The sequence below is a fragment of the Pristis pectinata genome, chromosome 24, assembly GCF_009764475.1.
Source record: "Pristis pectinata isolate sPriPec2 chromosome 24, sPriPec2.1.pri, whole genome shotgun sequence".
Classification (NCBI taxonomy): Eukaryota; Metazoa; Chordata; class Chondrichthyes; order Rhinopristiformes; family Pristidae; genus Pristis; species Pristis pectinata.
Genome location: NC_067428.1, coordinates 28,461,760 through 28,479,811, shown reverse-complemented (window position 1 = coordinate 28,479,811; position 18,052 = coordinate 28,461,760). Strand labels below are relative to the sequence as shown.

Here is an 18,052-nt window from a genome sequence, read left to right as displayed (position 1 = left end):
AAGCCGTCCAAGGGCAGCATGTACGTCGTCTGTAGAGGAAGGCTGACTGGGAGGGCACCTCTCACCGCCAGCCAAGCGAGGTCTTTGTGCTTGTTGGTCAGATCTGGCAATGAGATGTTCTGCCAGATAGTTTGGACCACTTGCTCTGGGAACAAACCCACAGAATCCATAGCATCCCCGTCCCGCAGTGTCTGAAGTACATTCCACGCTGACCACTGTCTGATGGACTTGTGGTCGAAGGTGTTTACTTGGAAGAACCCTTCCACAAAGGGCAGGCAGTGCAGCAATGCCCGAGGGGCGGACTGTGAATGACGACTGTTCCTGGGCACCGGCAGCACTCGCTCCTTGTGTTGACAAACCACACACATCCTCCAGTCTCTCACCCCACCACTTCTTGGATGTGGTGGAAGCCATCGTCTTCCCCTCTCATTGACCAGTTGCACTATGGTAACAAACTCAACAATGGTCACTTGTCATTTCAGTGCACCCTGCCTTTCTTCTGCTGCTCAGCAATACTCGAGGCGGGTCAATTGTCTTTAAGTCCCTGATTTTAACTTAGACTTCTTCCCTAAGCGTGACCTACCCTTTATAAATCCATACTGGCTCCCTGCTCAAATGTAAATTCAAGGTATTTATCTTTAGTTACAAACTCAAGCAATTTCCTCGATAAAAAGATGTCAGGGTAGCTGATTTGCAATTCCTTTCTTTCCCTCTCTCACCTCATTGCTGGTTCCGATTTTCAACACACTCCTGGTTCATTCTGTATCTCCTCCTCTTAATCCCAGTAGCCTCCAACTCCTACAATACCCTGAAACCTATTGATCTCGGTCTTGAATAAATTCAGTGATGTTATCCACTGCCTTCCAATGCAAGGAATTACAAAGATTTACAACCCTTTGCAGACTGAGATTTTGCTTCAATCACACCGAGACTGGGCTCTGGTTCCAGGTTCTCCAGCAAAAGGAAACGCCCACAACACTTCTGTCAGTCCCCTGTTTGCTTCAATGAGATCATCTCTCATTCATCTACACTCCAGGGGATACAGGGGATTTCAGAGGGATTGAAAACAAGGGATAATTAAATTGCAAGGACAGAAATGTGAATTGCTTGTACTCCCTTTATTTGGTTCTTTTCACGTATTACAGTCACCAGAATTAATGACAGCATAATAAAATTGCTCATGTGCTTGTTGTGGATAGGGACCATTTTGTGTCAAGTGTTAAATTATTGGACAGGTTTCAGAATGCATAGTTCAACATTTTCATGTACGGTGTCATTCTGAGTGAATGTTTAGCACAAAAAGGTAACAAAAAAAAATCAGAACCTAAACATCAATATACATTTTAATCATCACAATAATCGCATTTATCATAATTGCTTTCCAGCCAAGGACAGACCCATCCTATCAGAAAAGGCAGCAGATGAACTTTGCAAAACATTGCTCAGCATGTTGGTCTTACCACTGCACTACTGTGACGTCTTGCGACTCCTCCTTCTATTTGTGGAAATAGAGATGATTCACAGTCAAACTATCGGTCATTTCTAGCAGTTTAATCTGCTCACATAAATTTCTGAAAGTCTATTTACAGCAATAAGTATTAAAATAAGGTATGACTGTCAACAGCCCACCAAGCATTCGGATTTTTTTTTTAAAGATAGTCTGGATTCAGTGCTTGATTCCATCATTTTCTGTCCAAAGGAAATTAAAATTTTGGCCATGCTGAACCACAATCACCAATAGGAAAAGTGCACGTTTTAGGCAGTTGCAAAATCAGTTCTACCTTCTCTCAGGACAGGTCTATAAATCCATCTGTGAAACTAGTTTTTAAAAACTTCAGGAGTGATCACTTATTGAAAGTACAAATGTGCAATACTAACCTCACCTAGGGCAATCCTACATACCTCTGATGTATTGAATTCTCAAATTTCTGGAAACAAAAATGCTGTAGTCCACAAGATTTGTGAACACAAAGCCTAACATTTAAAGTACAATAACCATGATTTCCACACAAATATCTTTGTGTTATTACATGTGAAAAAGACTAGGCACTCCTGTAACCACACTGGCCAAACTAACCCTCTGAACAGTCAAAGATACCTCAAAAAGAACCTTAAATGAAAAAAAAATTACTTTTTTTTTTAAGTCCATACATAAACCATAACATACAGTACTGTAGTTCCTGATTAATATATTAGGAAGCATGTTTATCAAAATGTTTACCTTGCAGATCTGGTAACTAAGGCTCAGAGGAAACATTTTCACCCTTCTGTTCTGGTGTTGCCCCTCCTGAGAGCTCATAGGCAAATGGACACTATCCACAACAATACTTAAGCATTCAAAAAAATTAACCAACTAAAAATTGAAGGTTACACAAAGAAAATGTTGAACATGGTTGTGGATCAGTGTTTGTGCGCACCAGAAGTGGACCTCTTGCTAGGTACTGCACCAACAGAAGCAACTTCAAAAGGACTTAACCTATAGGCTTAGTTACGTGCAGGATACAAGTGGTTCGCTCTAGGTAGAGGTTTATAATCCAAGTTTTCCTTATACTTTTTGATGTCAAGAATCTATTGGGATGGATAATTGGTAACAACAATCTTGTCAGGGGTCCATTTTAAGTACCCTAATTTCCTGAGGAAAAACCGGCAGCCATAGAATAAAAAGGGAGAAAGAGGCTTCTAAAATGATACAAGATTTAAACGAAATCTACTTCGAAGTAAAAACAATTGATTTTCTAAATAAAATTGTGCATAAAATCATTGTGGTTCAACACCAAAAAAATTGTGGCTAAATGAATAGCTTACAGCACAATAAAAGCAATCGATAACGCAAGGAGTTGCCTCTGAAATCAAAATTTACTTCAAATTAATTTCTGTCCCAAATGAGACCCTAAGAGCTGTGGCTTCTAATTCAGAAATTGAGGTACTTTCTCACTGATTATATCGTTGGCTTTCCAACACAGTTTATGAAACCTGAAGAACTTTCCTTGGTGTCCGAAAAGCCTGATGGAATCAATGACTTACAGAAACCTACTCCTCTTCTGCATTGCTGTTGCTCAGAATAAAAATTTTACCAACTCTCAGCACCTTTTACCTACTGTTTGCTTAACAATCTGAACTAACTTGAGATTTTTGTCAAGAAGCCTTTCAAAATGTGTTGCAGCAGCCTTGTAAATGCCAAAATGATTTGATTTGAGGTCTTTCCAAAAATTCACCATACGTCCTTTTAATTCAAATAACAAAATTTGAGTGCTGATGTCTTATCTGACAGGACAATGAAAAAGCCTTCAATTAGACAAAAAAAAAATCCCCTATTAACTTGGTTGCTTTGCCTAAACCGAACGTAATTGATGCCTTTGCAGCAAGGCCCATTCACTTCACTGTGCCTGGTGTGGCCTTTCATCACATGCTATGGAAATAGTACGGCTGCTGAAATTCTGTCGCTGACCACCTCCTGTTCATTTATACAGCCCTCTGCTACCTGAATCATAAACTAACCAGGTCTGAATTTGAACAAAATTTTTCTTCTGTGAGTTACCAGGTACTACTTCTACCCAGTTTACATTTTGCGAACGTTATACTGTCATTATTACAATTAAAAACATGCTAAGTTTCCTACCGCTTTTGTATTCCCTTAAAAAAAAAGGTATGTAGAAACAGTTTTTGCACAATCAGACCCAAAAGCTCTTACATACTGATATCGAAAGTGCAATTAAGGATGTGGAAAGCATTCTGTGCATTTCCTCACCCCAACAGTACCCAACAACAGTGACTACACCACGCATTCACGCTGAACAAAAAAAAGGTGGAAAATAAAGGAAAACAGAACTGTATGACTTGCAATTACATAACACTGGAGATGGATGATGGATGTCTTGAGCCGAGTTTCAGAGTACATCAACAGCCTCACAAGACTTGAAGTAACTGCTATCTTTTCTCTTCCTTTCTGAAACTTTAAAACTTCAACTGAATTTTGCCTTGTTCCCACAGAGAAATAATCCTACTTAATGCAGATTTCAGGTGTTTATTTCAAAGACAATGTTTTTGTGGATTCCCACAGAAAAGGAAGTAAAAACTTTGCATGGTGTATTTGTAAGTCCACCAGTATGAATTTCACAGCAGAAGAGAGTGCCAATGTCAGAAGCCCAAAATGCTGGGCAAAATAGTCATGATCTTAGACAACAGCCTGCCACAAAAGGATGGATTTCTGAATCTATGATTGGAAAGTTGCAGAGCACACGTGTAAATCTCACAGCAGTTTCCAGAGTCACTTATGGCGTTGAATAGTTTTCCTCTTCCGTCTCTTGAAGAAACAACAGCACCTTAAAAACAAAGAGAAGAAATATTACACAGTTGAAAAATTTGCTCTTTTCTTGTAACAGTCCGGAGTGAAGACGACATAAAGGTACCTGGTAATGACCAAAGGAAAACAAAATATCCACTACATATTTTGTTTCCGATCAAACAAAAATATTGTTGGGGGGTGAAATGTTTACAGATGATAAATTTACTGCCGCACAAGCAGTGGGAAAGCAAGTTTGTGAATCCAAAAGATATTCGATTGAGGTGCTATATACAGGGTGGAAACATTTCTTCTTTGAACCTAACTATTAGCATCAAATGGTCTTAATGGTCAGTGTTTTGTTTACACAGAGAGTGATGGGTGCTTGGAATGTGCCGCCAGGGGTGGGGGTGGAAGCAGATATGAGGGAGGTGTTTAAGAGGCTCTTAGATAGGCACATGAATGTGCAGGGAATGGAGGGATATGGACATCGTGTAGGCAGAAGGGATTAGTTTAATTAGGCATTTAATTACTAGTTTAATTAGTTCAGCACAACATGGTGGGCTGGAGGGCCTGTTCCTGTGCTGTACTGCTTCATGAGTCAGATGCAATATAACTCCTCCTCCTCTGCTGTTAAAATGTACAGTCATAATGACCTCAACATCCCTGACTGAATGTGCCACCCTCATAGCAATTCTGTGGATTATATTGATTTGTCAGCAGATTTTGTCCGAATGAATACCTCTTATACGTATTTACAGTGGAGAAGGTCACGGAAGCTAGGGAATTCAGGGAAGAGAACAGTGATGGCTAGAAACATATTGACATTAAGAGGAGGTGCTGGCAGTTGCGAGGTGTATAAATTCTAGGGCCTGACTAAGTGCCTCCAAGGACATCGTGGGAGTAAGGCAAGAAAGTGCTGGGGTCCTGGCAGAGATTTTTGTATCATCCTCAGACAAGGGTGAAGTACCAGAAGACTGAAGGGTGACTGATGTGACTTTATTTAAGATGGGCTGCAAGAACAAGCCAGGGAATGACAGACCAGTGAGCCTAACGTCAGTGGTGGGAAAGATAGTGAGGGGATTCTGTGAGACAGGATCCACCCACCCGGGTCATCCTCTCTTCTCTCCTCTCCCATCAGGCAGAAGATACAGGAGCCTGAGGGCACGTACCACCAGGATCAAGGACAGCTTCTATCCCACGGTGATAAGACTATTGAACGGTTCCCTTATATGATGAGATGGACTCTTGACCTCACAATCTACTTTGTTTGACCTTGCACCTTATTGTCTACCTGCAATGCACTTCCCTGTAGCTGTGACACTTTACTCTGTTATTGTTTTTACCTCAATGCACTCTGTACTACCTCAACGCAGTGTGTAATGAATTGATCTGTTTATTATTTCACTGTACAAGTGACAATAATAAAGCAATACTATCTGCGATTGGGAAGGCAAGGACTGATTAGGGACAGTCAGTGTGGCTTTGTGCATAAGAAATAGTGTCTCACGAACTTGACTGAGTTTTGTTTTTGACCGAGAGGACTGATGAGGGCAAGGCAGTAGACGTGGTCTACATGGACTTCAGCAAGGATTTTCATAAGGTCTCGCATGGTTGGCTGGTCCAGAAGGTTAGAAAACACGAGATCCGGGTGAGCAAGCCAATTGGATACAAAATTGGCTTGGTGGAAGGAGACAAAGGGTGGCAGCGGAGGGCTGTTCTTCAGATTGGACCCTGTGACCAGTGGTGTGCCGCAGTGATGGGTCCACTGCTGTTTGTCATCTGTATTAATGATTTGGATGAGAATTTAGGTGACTTGGTCAGTGAGTTTGCAGAAGACACCAAGATTGGTGCTGTCCAAGAGGATCTAGATCAACTGGGAAAGTGGTTAAAGGAATGGCAGACTGAATTTAACTTGAACAAGTGTGAAGTGATGTGTTTTGGGAAGTTAAACCAGGGCAGGACATACACGGTGAATGACAGGGCTCTGGAGCTTGTAGAGCAGAGACGCCTAGGTGTGCAAGTAAATAGTTTCCTCTAAGTGGCGACACAGGTAGCTAAGATAGTGAAGGAGGAATAAGGCATGCTTGTCTTCATTGGACAGGGCAATGACTACAAGAATTGAGACATCATGTTACAGCTGTACAAGACATTAGTGAGACCGCACCTGGAATATTGTGTGCGGTTATGTTTGCCATACTATGGGAAAGATGTGATTAAGCTTCAGGGGGTGCACAAAAGATTGACAAGAATGTTGCCAGGACCAGAGGGCTCGAGTTACAAGGAGAGATTGGATAGGTTTGGACTGTTTTGCCTGGAGACGAGGCGGCTGAGGGACGACCTTCTAGGAGGTTTATAATATCATGAAGGGCAGAGATAAGGTGGATGGTCACAGTCTTTCCCCAGGATAGAGAAGTCTAAAAATATGGAACTAGCTGCTAGAGAAAGTGGTAGAGGCAGGTACAACTACATCATTTAAAAGACATTTGGACTGGTACATGGATAGGAAAGGTTTAGAGGGACATGGGACTAGCTTAGGAAAGCACCTTGGTCAGGGTGGACTAGTTGGACCAGGGGGCCTGTTTCTGTGCTGTATAACCCTAGGTCTCTAAATATGACCACCAGCTGTGCTTAAAAACTCACTGTTCAATTTACCTAGGATTCATACAACACTGGAAAGTATCAGAATTTTAGTGGTTAAAGGAGAATGTACTATCCAACTTAATGAGTTACAAAACTCTGCTCTGTATCAACAGTAATAATAATTAAAAAATAAAATCACAATTTGATAAAATTCAAACCTAGAAATTTGGATGTCAACCAATATCCACTCAATAGCTGCAAGCAGTACTAAAAATGAAACAGAAGTAATGGTAGAGGATGACAGTTATTTTGGATAATAATGGTGTTATGGTTAGATTTGTTCTGGGCTACTAAGTTGGTTGTATTGCCAATAATTTTGTCTCTGACAAATAAAAAACCATCTCCCTCATACAAAAGGCAGCTCTCTGCTCAACAAATGTCCCCTACAATCAGGCACTTGTTAAAACTGCTGTGTGTAGCTGATGAGTAGCCACCTCTCACCCTATTCTAATAGTGGTGAAGTTTTCACCCACAGAATCTTTATGAGGGCACCGCCTGAGAGTGTGGTGGAGAAAGAAACACTTGCTACATTTTGAAAACTTCAAGAGACATAACTTGAGGGTTATGGACCAAGAGCTGAGATATGGGCTGAGTGGTCACTTTTTTTTGCCACAGAGAATCAAGCCATGATCCCCATTCCCCTACATTCAGTTGTATTGCTGCTTCACTTCACCACTACAATGTCTTTTTGTGGCTACACCTATGAGATGGTCAACAATCTCCCAGTGGACACCAATGGAAAATTCATCCCTCCCCATTCTTTGCAACTTAAAATATGTTAGCTTTGCCCATTTCTAATGAAAGATCATCACTCTAAAATGTTAACTATTTCTCCACAGATGCTGCGTGACTTGCTGAACATCTCCAGCATTCTATTTCAGATTTCCAACATCTGCTTTTTGAAGATTTATCCCATGGTTGCACATTCACAACCAAGGAAGAATGCACATCATGGCATAAGTTAAATACATTGTTAATTCTTAAAATCAATCTTTAAGATGTCAAGGAAAGATATTCTAAATTAGTAGTTTTACTAAAAGGTGATTCTTGCTCAATTATTATGGTAAGAAATGTGAAAGTATTTGGATTTTACTCTAACTCAATGCACTTCAGTACCAAGATGTGAAGTCATCGTGAGTGCCTTTTTTCTGTGCTTGAAGTGCAGTGAGAGCTGAAACTGCCCGTATTTGTTGTTGAAGTGAATCCAACACTTTTTTTTAGGAACTTCAGGAATGAGCCACATACTTTAACCACTTTAACTGTAAAAAACCAAGGAAGGTGATGATAAATGGTTTGAAGCTCATGCCTGAATAACTGACATCAACTGAGACATACAATTTTACACTTCCAATATCACTTGACTAGTAAAAATGCAGAGCTAAAAGATGATTTGCTTGTAAGCCATTTAGAGCTCAACCTTCTGGAATATCCTAGATATGTGGTTTTGCTCCTGCTATTTCCCGCCCCCCCCCCCCCAATGAATCCATGAAATTTGAATGCAAAGAATCTTTTGAACTCTTCTGCAAAAGACTATCTTATACTACGTTCCTGTGTAGACTATCACAATCATAACTGTTAATGGAGTATTCATAAAACTGAATAAATTAAACAAAGATAGTTTTGTCTGTGAAATGTACACTGCAACTTTCAAAACATATCTGTTGTAATCTAATATTTAAAGATAATCGCTTTATCATTGAATGTCATGATTAAGTACAGACATAAATATCTTTAGCTTATATCAAAGAGATATTGTATGTGTGTTATTTAAAAGTAAACAGTTATTCAGACTTAATTTTGCTTAATGCATCTGTGCAAAGATATTATGCTCAAGAGAAATTCCTACTTGGTATCATCTGCCACTTCAATCTCTGCTGGAGCTGTGATGGGCGCATTGGAGTGTCCTGCCGTGGGGTCATCTGTGTTAAGCTCTCCATTTGTTGAGCTCACAACCTAAAAAAAATGCACAAAATAATTAAGTAGATTTCTTGTTGAACAACTAGAAAAAAAACCTACAAATGACAATTTTAAAAAAAATCACTCTCATAGTTTAATTCAAGGAACAGGACAAAGAAAGACAAAAAGAATACAATTCTAATCAAAATATTCTATAACTATTTGATGCTTACTAACCATTGCAATGACAATGAGATAACAGTGGTAATGGTAATGCCGCTAACTTATCAACGTTAAAAACACAAGTTAAACAAAAATTCTGCCCTTCAACGATCACTTAAAACTATACAGGAAGCATGACAATTCCACAGATAGATGCCTATCTACAGTAATAGTCTGTGCCTTCATTGAAGTGAGACAGACGCATTTAAAAGGAATTTTTAAAATGTCATAGTATTTCACGCCATGATTAAAAAGTTCCATGTGACATGGAACTGCAATATGGTTCATGCCTGAAAATTTGTCATGCATCGAACTCCTGATCTCATCCACTTTGTTGTGGAAACATCACTTAGCAGAGTGAAAAAACTTTAAACCAAAGGAACAGGAACACCAAGATCGGCAGATGTGAGCATGAAAATATCAGTAGCTTGGTTGGTAGTTTTCTTGTGAACTGGGTTGGAAGTTTGTTCCTTTTCCAGTTCATTTATTCTGGATCTGGGTGTCACTGGTTAATTGCCCTTGAACTCAGAAGCTTACTCGGTCATTTCTGAAGGCAATTAAGAAACAACCATAAGGGATAGGTCTGAAGTCACGTACAAAGAAGAACGGATAAGGATTGGTATTGGTTTATTATTGTCACTTGTACCGAGGTACAGTGAAAAACTTATCTTGCATACCGATCGTACAGGTCAATTCATTACACAGTGCAATTACATTGAGTTAGTACAGAGTGCATTGATGTAGTACAGGTAAAAACAATAACAGTACAGAGTAAAGTGTCACAGCTACAGAGAAAGTGCAGTAAGGTGCAATGTCACAGAAGTCATAGTCATAGTGAACCAGATGAGTTTTTTAAAAACAAAAATCCAGTAGTTTTTGCATTCATTATTACAAAGACTAATTGTCATATTTTCTTTCCAAATTTTAGATCGTTAACCAAATTAAAATTTCAGTGGCCATGGTGGGACTTTAACTCAGATCTCTGCACTGTTAGTCTAGGCCTCTGGATTACTAGCTCATTAACTCAATTGCTTCACCATCACTAGACGGCCACAGAAGTACTTAACCTAGGTTGAGACTCCAAGACAGTACTAAGAGAGTAGTTCACTGCCGGCAAGTTTACTCCAATAGATAAAACTTAACTCCCACTTGGATAAATGCAGAAAATTCCCCGTGATCACTTGAATCAGCATCACCCAAAGGTAAATTAACTTCTCATTCAGCCACTTGCAAGTCATTGATTTCATTTTTGTTGAGTAGAATGTTTTTTTTCTCCAAATACTTGTGCATCTCTTCCTAATACTAGAGCTGAACTGCCTCAAAATGCATCTTGGCTCACTCCTAAGCTAGTAAAACACTGTGCTAGACTGGAGAATTGTAGCACATTTTTATATAGTCATTGCCCTTCACACTTGGATTATGTGACAAATGCAGAACTTCAAAAATAAAAATCCAAGCTTCACAAGGAGCAGGGAAAACTACTTCCAGGTTTTAAAATGCTTTAGTCAAGGGATTACTTTTTGAAGTGCTGTCACTGTTGTCTGTAGCCAGCTCAACCCTGCAGAGGCACAAACCTGGATCTACCAACTTCCTATGAATACTGCATAGGACAGAGACATTTTTTAGGATAGAGTTTGCAATAATTTGATAAAACTGGCAATAACAAATTCAAATAAAAATAATGTACTCTTAAATCTAACAATTACACGTCCTCTCCAAGTTACTGACTTATGTACAACCCATACATACAAACGAGCATTTTGGGTGACTAGCAGAATGGCTTTGCCGGCTGCTGTGGCCATTAACTTTGTTGGAACTCAGTTCATGGCCACATTTCTGACTTACAAACAGTTCATAGGAACAGAACCCTGCCTTAACCTGTATGAACTGACCATTAAGCCCAATTCAGTTGTATATGAGCCAGAAGGGTGAAGCTAATCTCTGGGTGAACTAAGTCACCAGTTGTTTCCCACTTAGATCCAGATAACCCATTTCCAGAAGGCATTTGATAAGATGCCACATCAAAAATTATTGTGGAAAATAGAAGCTCATGGTGTAGGAGATAATATATTGGTATGGATGGAAGCATGCTGGTTAATAAGCAGTAGGTTTAAATGGGTCTTTTTCTGGCTGTCAACTTATAAATGAGTGGTAATGCCACAGGGACTGGTGCTGGGGTGTCAATTTTTCCTTTACAATTTATCTAGATGATTTGGATGAAGGCACCAAGGGTATGATTGCTAAATTTTCTGAAGGCACATAAATAGGGAGGAATGTTGTGAAGAGAAAAAGTGGCTATAAAGGAATTATAATTGGGAAGCGATCTGGCAAATGAAGCATAGTGTGGGAAAATGTAAAATTATTCATTTTGGCACGAATAATGAGAAATGGGCCCAACACATTGATGCAATCATGAAGAAAGCACACCAGCATCTCTACTTTGTTAGGAGCTTGAGGAGATTCGGTATGTCACCAAAGACGCTTATAAATTTTTATAGGTATACGGTGGAGAGCATTCTGACTGGTTGCATCACAGCCTGGTATGGAAGCTCCAATGCACAGGATCACAAGAGGCTGCAGAGGGTTGTAGACTCAGCCAGCTCCATCACAGACACAACCCTCCACACTGTTGAGGACAGCTTCAAGAGGCGGTGCCTCAAGGTGGCGCCATCCATCACTAAGGACCCTCACCATCCGGGACATGCCCTCTTCTTGTTACTACTATCGGAGAGGAGGTACAGGAGCCTGAAGACCCACACTTAATGATTCAGGAATAGCTTCTTCCCCTCCGCCATCAGATTTCTGAATGGTCCATGAACTTATGAGCACCACCTCATTATTCCTTTATTTTTGCACTATTTATGTCTTTGCACTATACTGCTGTCACAAAACAACAAATTTTACATTATACCTCAGTGATAATAAATCCAATTCTGATTCTGAAATGGTGAGGAGCAGCAGTGCTCCACAATGGAGACATCTCTGGGTGCCTTAGTGCACAATTTGCAAAAAGCTAGTATGGAGGTACAGCAAGTAAGTAGGAAAGCTAACAGAACTTTATCATTTATTGCTAGGGAAACTGAATGCAAAAGTAGACAGGGTGTTCTTCAGTTATAAAGACATTGGTGACACCACATCTGAAGAACTGTGCACAGTATTGGTTTCCTCAGTTAGGAAAGGAGGTTAATGCATTGGAAGCAGGTCAGAGGAGGTTTACTAGACCAATACCTGGAATGTATTGACTTGTAGCTATTAGAGTTTAGAAGAATTAGTGGTAGATAGATTTTTTGATAAGCAAGGGAGTAAAGTCACCATAACTTGACTGGAATGTGGATAAGGTTACAATCAGATTATTCAGGTCCTTATTAAATGATGGAGCAGGCTCAAAAGCCATACTCTTATTCCTAATTTATTTGTTTGTAGGTAATCTGGCAATCCAATTTCTCATCATATAGAGACACAAGAGACTGCAAATGCTGGAAGCTGGAGCAATAAATAGTTTGCTGAAAGAACTCAGTGAGTCGAGCTGCAGCTGTGTGTGTCTGTGGTTTGGGGGTGGGGGAAGCAATTGTCCTGATGCAGGGTCCGATCTAAAACAACAGCTCCTCCTCTCATCCTGCCCCTACCACATACACACACACGCTGCTTGACCTGCTGAGTTCCTCCAGAAGATTGTTTGTTGCTCATCATATATCTTGCTCCTGGCTGATTAATCTGCAGAGAGTTTGTACTGTTAGATTCTAGCGGACTTTGTGCAGTTTAAACTTCAACTTTTGCTAACATACTCAAGATTTCATTATTTTCTGAAGCTGGTTAGTTTGTTTCTCTATCTGCAAGAAGAAACTTTAATAGTTTAATTCTGAAACTCTTAAGTAGAGCAAGGAGTTGATTACTTCCCATTTCTCCATATTATATTCCATCTCCTGCATTATATTTTACTGACCACATTCTTGCCCAGTCACTTAGCTTGCCTATATCATTTTGTATGCAAAATTTATAGGACAATTTAATCTGCTTTATTTTAATGCCACTCTTATACAAGAGTTCACAAAAATGTTTGTAGTGTGATAGAAGCAAGCAATTAAATTAACGTTCTGGTAAAATTAAAAGGCAGAAATAGGAAAGGTGTCTCCTTGAAAAAATTCCTTGTTTTGTCACCTTGTACTTTTTGTCAATTCAACAAATCAGGCACATTCTAAACACAAATTATCTATTTTTCCCTAAAGAAAAATATGTTTCTGCTTTTGCTGTTGCTTTACTTGGTATCACAAATTGAATCTTGGGGTAATTACTCAGCAACACCATTGCTAAATTAGGAATTGAATCTGGAAGAAAAAGTTAAGAAAGTTTCCCCACAAATCAAGCAAGTCTTTCCATATCGAGCAAAGCACCAAAATTAGAAATGTAGATCAGCATCAATGTGTACCAGACGGACAACCCACAGATGATGGAAACTGCAACTTGTGAGCAGACCAACCATTGCTCAATGACAATACACTTGCCTCACATTGAAGGATGCAATGTGGAAAGATGCTTCATTGCAGTACTAGGGAATACTGCACTGTTCAAGGTGCTATCATTTAGCTGCAAACCACAAGTCCATCTACTCTCTCACATCAATGTAAAAAGGTTCCTTAGCATTATTTGATGCATTTGCTCTATCCTGACCTATATTTATCACTAAATTACAGCAGTTTAAGCTGTAATTTATCTCTGTTATTTCTGTCATATTACTTTGTACAAGCTGGCTCAGAACTAGACTTCAAATGCTTTGATGCAAGCTACTACAGTAATGTTTCTCTCTTTTTGGTATTTCCTTTGTTATCTGGCCAGATGGTAAATTTTCTGACCGTTAGAAGGAAATCTTAGCTTCAATGTGCAATAGTCCCCACTTGCGGTTTTCAACACACATAGATACAAAGGATTAGTTGCAAAATGCATATTCTGATATAGACTATTCTACGATAATGCACATAAACCACTCAACTAAAGTAGATATGTCCTGTAACAAATGTGGAATAGAACCAAATGGTAGAAGACAACTGCAACAAAGATCCAATCAAATCTAACATTCCTTCATACCAGCAATACTCGAGAAACTAACAAACAAACCCCTCCACCTCTCAAGGAACGTTTGTCCCTGAAGTTGACTTCCTCTTCTATTCACTTTGCCTGAAAACAGTCAGTGCTGTGGAACAAAGCAACTGGTGGCATTCAGGACTCCTTGAACTCCAGTAAATATTCTTGTCACAAGTCTGAGCTTTGTGGAATTCTAACAAACATTTAAAGAAACAGAGGTACAGATCTATCAAGATCTAATTAAATGACAGAATATACCCCAGGAGCTGAATGCTCTAATCTTGTTTCCTGCAACAAGAGCAACGCTGGCTGATTCTTCCCTTGCCAAGTTGATTAACAGAGTTCAGTGTTCATCTCCATATTCCATCTAATAATAAACCAGACAATGACTAATTGGGTATCTTGCAAATGGCTCATATTCAAGCCTTTACCAAGAGAGAATCCAAAATATTATTAACAATGCAGAAATTGTAGTATATTTGTCTCCATTTCTCCAAAGTTTTAGAAGTCTATGAACTGGTAACACTTAAGCACCAACTTCTGGTTTCATCTAGCAAGACAATAATTTATTACCATCTATAAATAGAATGAATATCACAACTTCACATCATAAAACATCACTTGAAATCCAGTCACAATGTAGAAATAAAGGTTGAGAATGCAAATATTAATTACTGCAGGTTTTAGTTTGCAGGGGTGGCACATCAGCTTTTTAAGTAATACACCAAGGAATGGTTGTGCAACTCATGCAGAAAGTACCTGTACAGAACCGCCAAGCCTGTCTGATGCTAGATGTGTTCCCAAATGATGAGCACTGGGCTGGCAGCTGGTATGAGGTTCCCATGCTCCATTTCGATCTGCCAACTGCCAATGTTTAAAAAGAGGGGGGTGGGGGGGGGGGGTGAAACAAAGGAAAAAAAAACCCAAAAAACACAAAAGTGAGGGAAAAGTCATGCTAAAAGCAAGCAGATATAGCAATTGTAAACAAAGCAAATTAGTAAATCTGCCAAAAATCAAAATCACAGAATGCATTAAAAGTAACAAATGTCAGTGAAGAGGCAATTTCTATAAGCAAGCAGAAACAAAGTTAAGGTGCAAGAGCATTCAAAAGGAAAAGAAACGGTCAACTTCCACAAAAGCAATGCATCTTTTTATTTCCAACCTGCTTTAAGATTTAAGTTTCAAATTTTTTAAGAAATTGAATTACGCTTGCGTGATTATCCTTTATACAAAGCAGCAAATAATTATGCAGCACTTTCCATTTGTGCAGGTAGTTAAACAGGCAAAGTTTGTAAGGAGCGGAGGACAGCTGGAGTAACACCACGTGATTAGGTCTCATTCTTACAGAGCAAGGAAGAAACAACCTTTGATAGTAATAGCCACTTAGGATCAACTGGAAACAGAACTGGATCAGCAGGAATTTCCAATGCATTTTGAATGGATTCAAAAAAATAAAATTTAGATAATAGCCACTGAAAGCTTTAGAAAAAATACATTTAATGTTTTAATTAGAAGCAACATGTTCAATGCAGATCTGATCTAAAGATGAAACTAACATTTATAGTTGCTTCTGCTGTGGACTAAAATTACTTGAAGTTCTAAGGAGGCCAATAAGCTTCTTCTTAATTTGAAATTTTATAAAAGGTGTCAATATGTTTCAACTTGAAAATATTTTTTTAAGCTAACCCACCCTCACCTCCACCCATTTTAAAAATCACATCTCATTACAAGTGGGACCAATCTTGCTGGTCTGGTCTTCCTCACCTGCTCCAAGTAACACCCCACTATGCTCCTACATATCTGGTCCGGATGCAGAGGGTCAAACTAATTGGCCTGGAGCACCCAAACTCCCATGGCCTGAGTGGCAGCAAAGTGTGGGAATCCCAGAATGGATTTGAAAGCCTTAACAACTGGAAAAGCCCCATTCCTCACTTCTGTGACATTATTTCAATATGCCTGTCTCTTACATTCAGACATTTCAATTTTAATTTTAAAATGATTTGAAATATAAAATTAAAACTCTTAAAACCAGAAACAATTAAAACATTAAAGTAATATGAAGTAATTAATAAAACCCTCTTCCCTTTTTGCATCCTGCTTCAAAGCCCTACAATTCCCACTGAAATCAGTGGGGTAACCTAGTGCAAACCTGGAAGCAATTCTCCAGCATTATTTTGTAGCCTGCTGGACTCTACAGGACTTGAGAGAATTGGCCTTCCCAATCCATCAATAAGCCTTGGACTTCTGCATTTAAAGCTATATGTTGAAGTCCAGGATCTACTGCTGTTTAAATAGCTGAAGGTCAGCTGTCATGTTCAGAAATGTGAACAACAGCCTGTGAGATCTGGCCCAACGATTATCTTCTCTGCTAATATATTCCTGGATATAAATCAGTACAGCTATCTTGCATGTGTACAAACCTAAAGAACTCACAGAAGTTGACAAATGTGTATACAGCAACAAAATACACTGAATAAAAGGCCCATGACCAAAGACACTGATTCAATAAACTACAACTCAGCCCCAGGCCCCAGATTCTATAATCCACTTGTGTCTCAGGTCTTTTTAATTCTTTACAAATGTCTTTGATAATCAGAGACATTTAAAAACAGTTGAAATTGTTTTAAAATTTAAAAAAATGATTTGGAAACATTCAATTGGCATTAAATTAAAAGCATTATATAAAGATTTTAAAAAAAAACAACTGGCCTTCACTTGCATTTCCCATCCAGCTCAGCACCTCCATTCAAATAAATGGGGTAGCAGTACAAGTTCAGACACCAGATACAAAATGTAATTAGCTACTCAGCTCAGCACAGCAGAATCAGCACACCAATCTGAGTTACGTTTCTGGACTTGGTGCGGAGTCCTGCAGTTTAATGGAGTAGGAGCTCAGAAGTACCTGCTTCTGATGTCCAACTCTTCCTGGCTTTTGCACTGCAATGTGCTACTGCTGACCCATAGCAGAATTCGCCTGCTGTTCTCTTCTGAACTACTGGCAAAAGATGAGCATCTTCCAGGCGCCTTTCGTTTTGAGCGCGCTGTTCTATATAGAAGTTCAGCTTTTCTAGCCCATACTTATGCTGAAGACTGTTTCTCAGCCGCAAACACCCAAAAGCATGAATGAGAATTGTATACTGTTGAAACTACGACATGTCTAACTGCCACGTAAAGTGCATTACAAATTAGAATAAAGAGATAGGGTATGAATTGCCACTTAAGTTACACCCATGCAAAAAGGAGATAATTTCAGCTGACCCCCTTCACAAGCTACAAGTTTGGGAAATCTTCTCTGTCTCCCTTTGTGTCGTGTGGTGACGCTTGCGGGCTGCCCCCAGAACACTACGCAAAAAGATGTATTTCACTGTGTGTTTTGAGGTACATGTGACTAATAAAGTATCTCATCATCTCATCCCATGTAAGCAATATTGCTGACAATACTAGTGCCCTTGGAAAAATAGAAAAGAGAAGGCACAGGCCATTTGGCCCTTCCAGCCTGCTGTGCCATTCAATACGATTGTGGCTGATCCTGTCTCAATACCATATTCCCGCTTTCTCTCCATACCCATTGGTACCTTTTGTGTATATAAATTTATCTGCCTCCTCTGTAAACATATTTGGTAATTCAGCCTCCAATCCATTTGTTGTTCAGAATAATCAAGGTTTATAACTCTGAGTGAAGAAACATCTCCCCCATTTTAGGACTAAGTATCTTGCCCAATAGCCTGAGATTGTGACACCTCATCTAGACCCCAACATCCTCCTGCATCCAGTCTGTCTATCCCGGTCAGAACTTTGTACACTTTTACTGTGCACTATTTAATTTTGTAATTTATAGTAATTTTGTGTCTTTGCACTGTATTGCTGCCGCAAAACAATGTATTTTGCGTCATAAGACAATAAATCTGATTCACAAAATCACAACACAGG

The 18,052-nt window shown here is 39.3% G+C and overlaps 1 protein-coding gene across 1 annotated transcript in view; it reads right to left on the bottom strand.

Annotated features, from left to right (window-relative positions):
• Positions 1 to 1,099: 1,099 nt before the first annotated feature.
• LOC127582734 (casein kinase I) overlaps positions 1,100 to 18,052 on the bottom strand; it is a 100,117-nt gene continuing 83,164 nt past the window's right edge. The window contains exons 13-16 of the mRNA XM_052038296.1: positions 15,468 to 15,601; positions 14,882 to 14,986; positions 8,772 to 8,878; positions 1,100 to 4,322 (exon numbers count right to left, since the gene is read on the bottom strand). Of these exons, the coding sequence (XP_051894256.1) occupies positions 4,268 to 4,322; positions 8,772 to 8,878; positions 14,882 to 14,986; positions 15,468 to 15,601 (401 nt within the window). The 3' untranslated portion in view covers positions 1,100 to 4,267. The remainder of the gene's footprint in view (positions 4,323 to 8,771; positions 8,879 to 14,881; positions 14,987 to 15,467; positions 15,602 to 18,052) is intronic.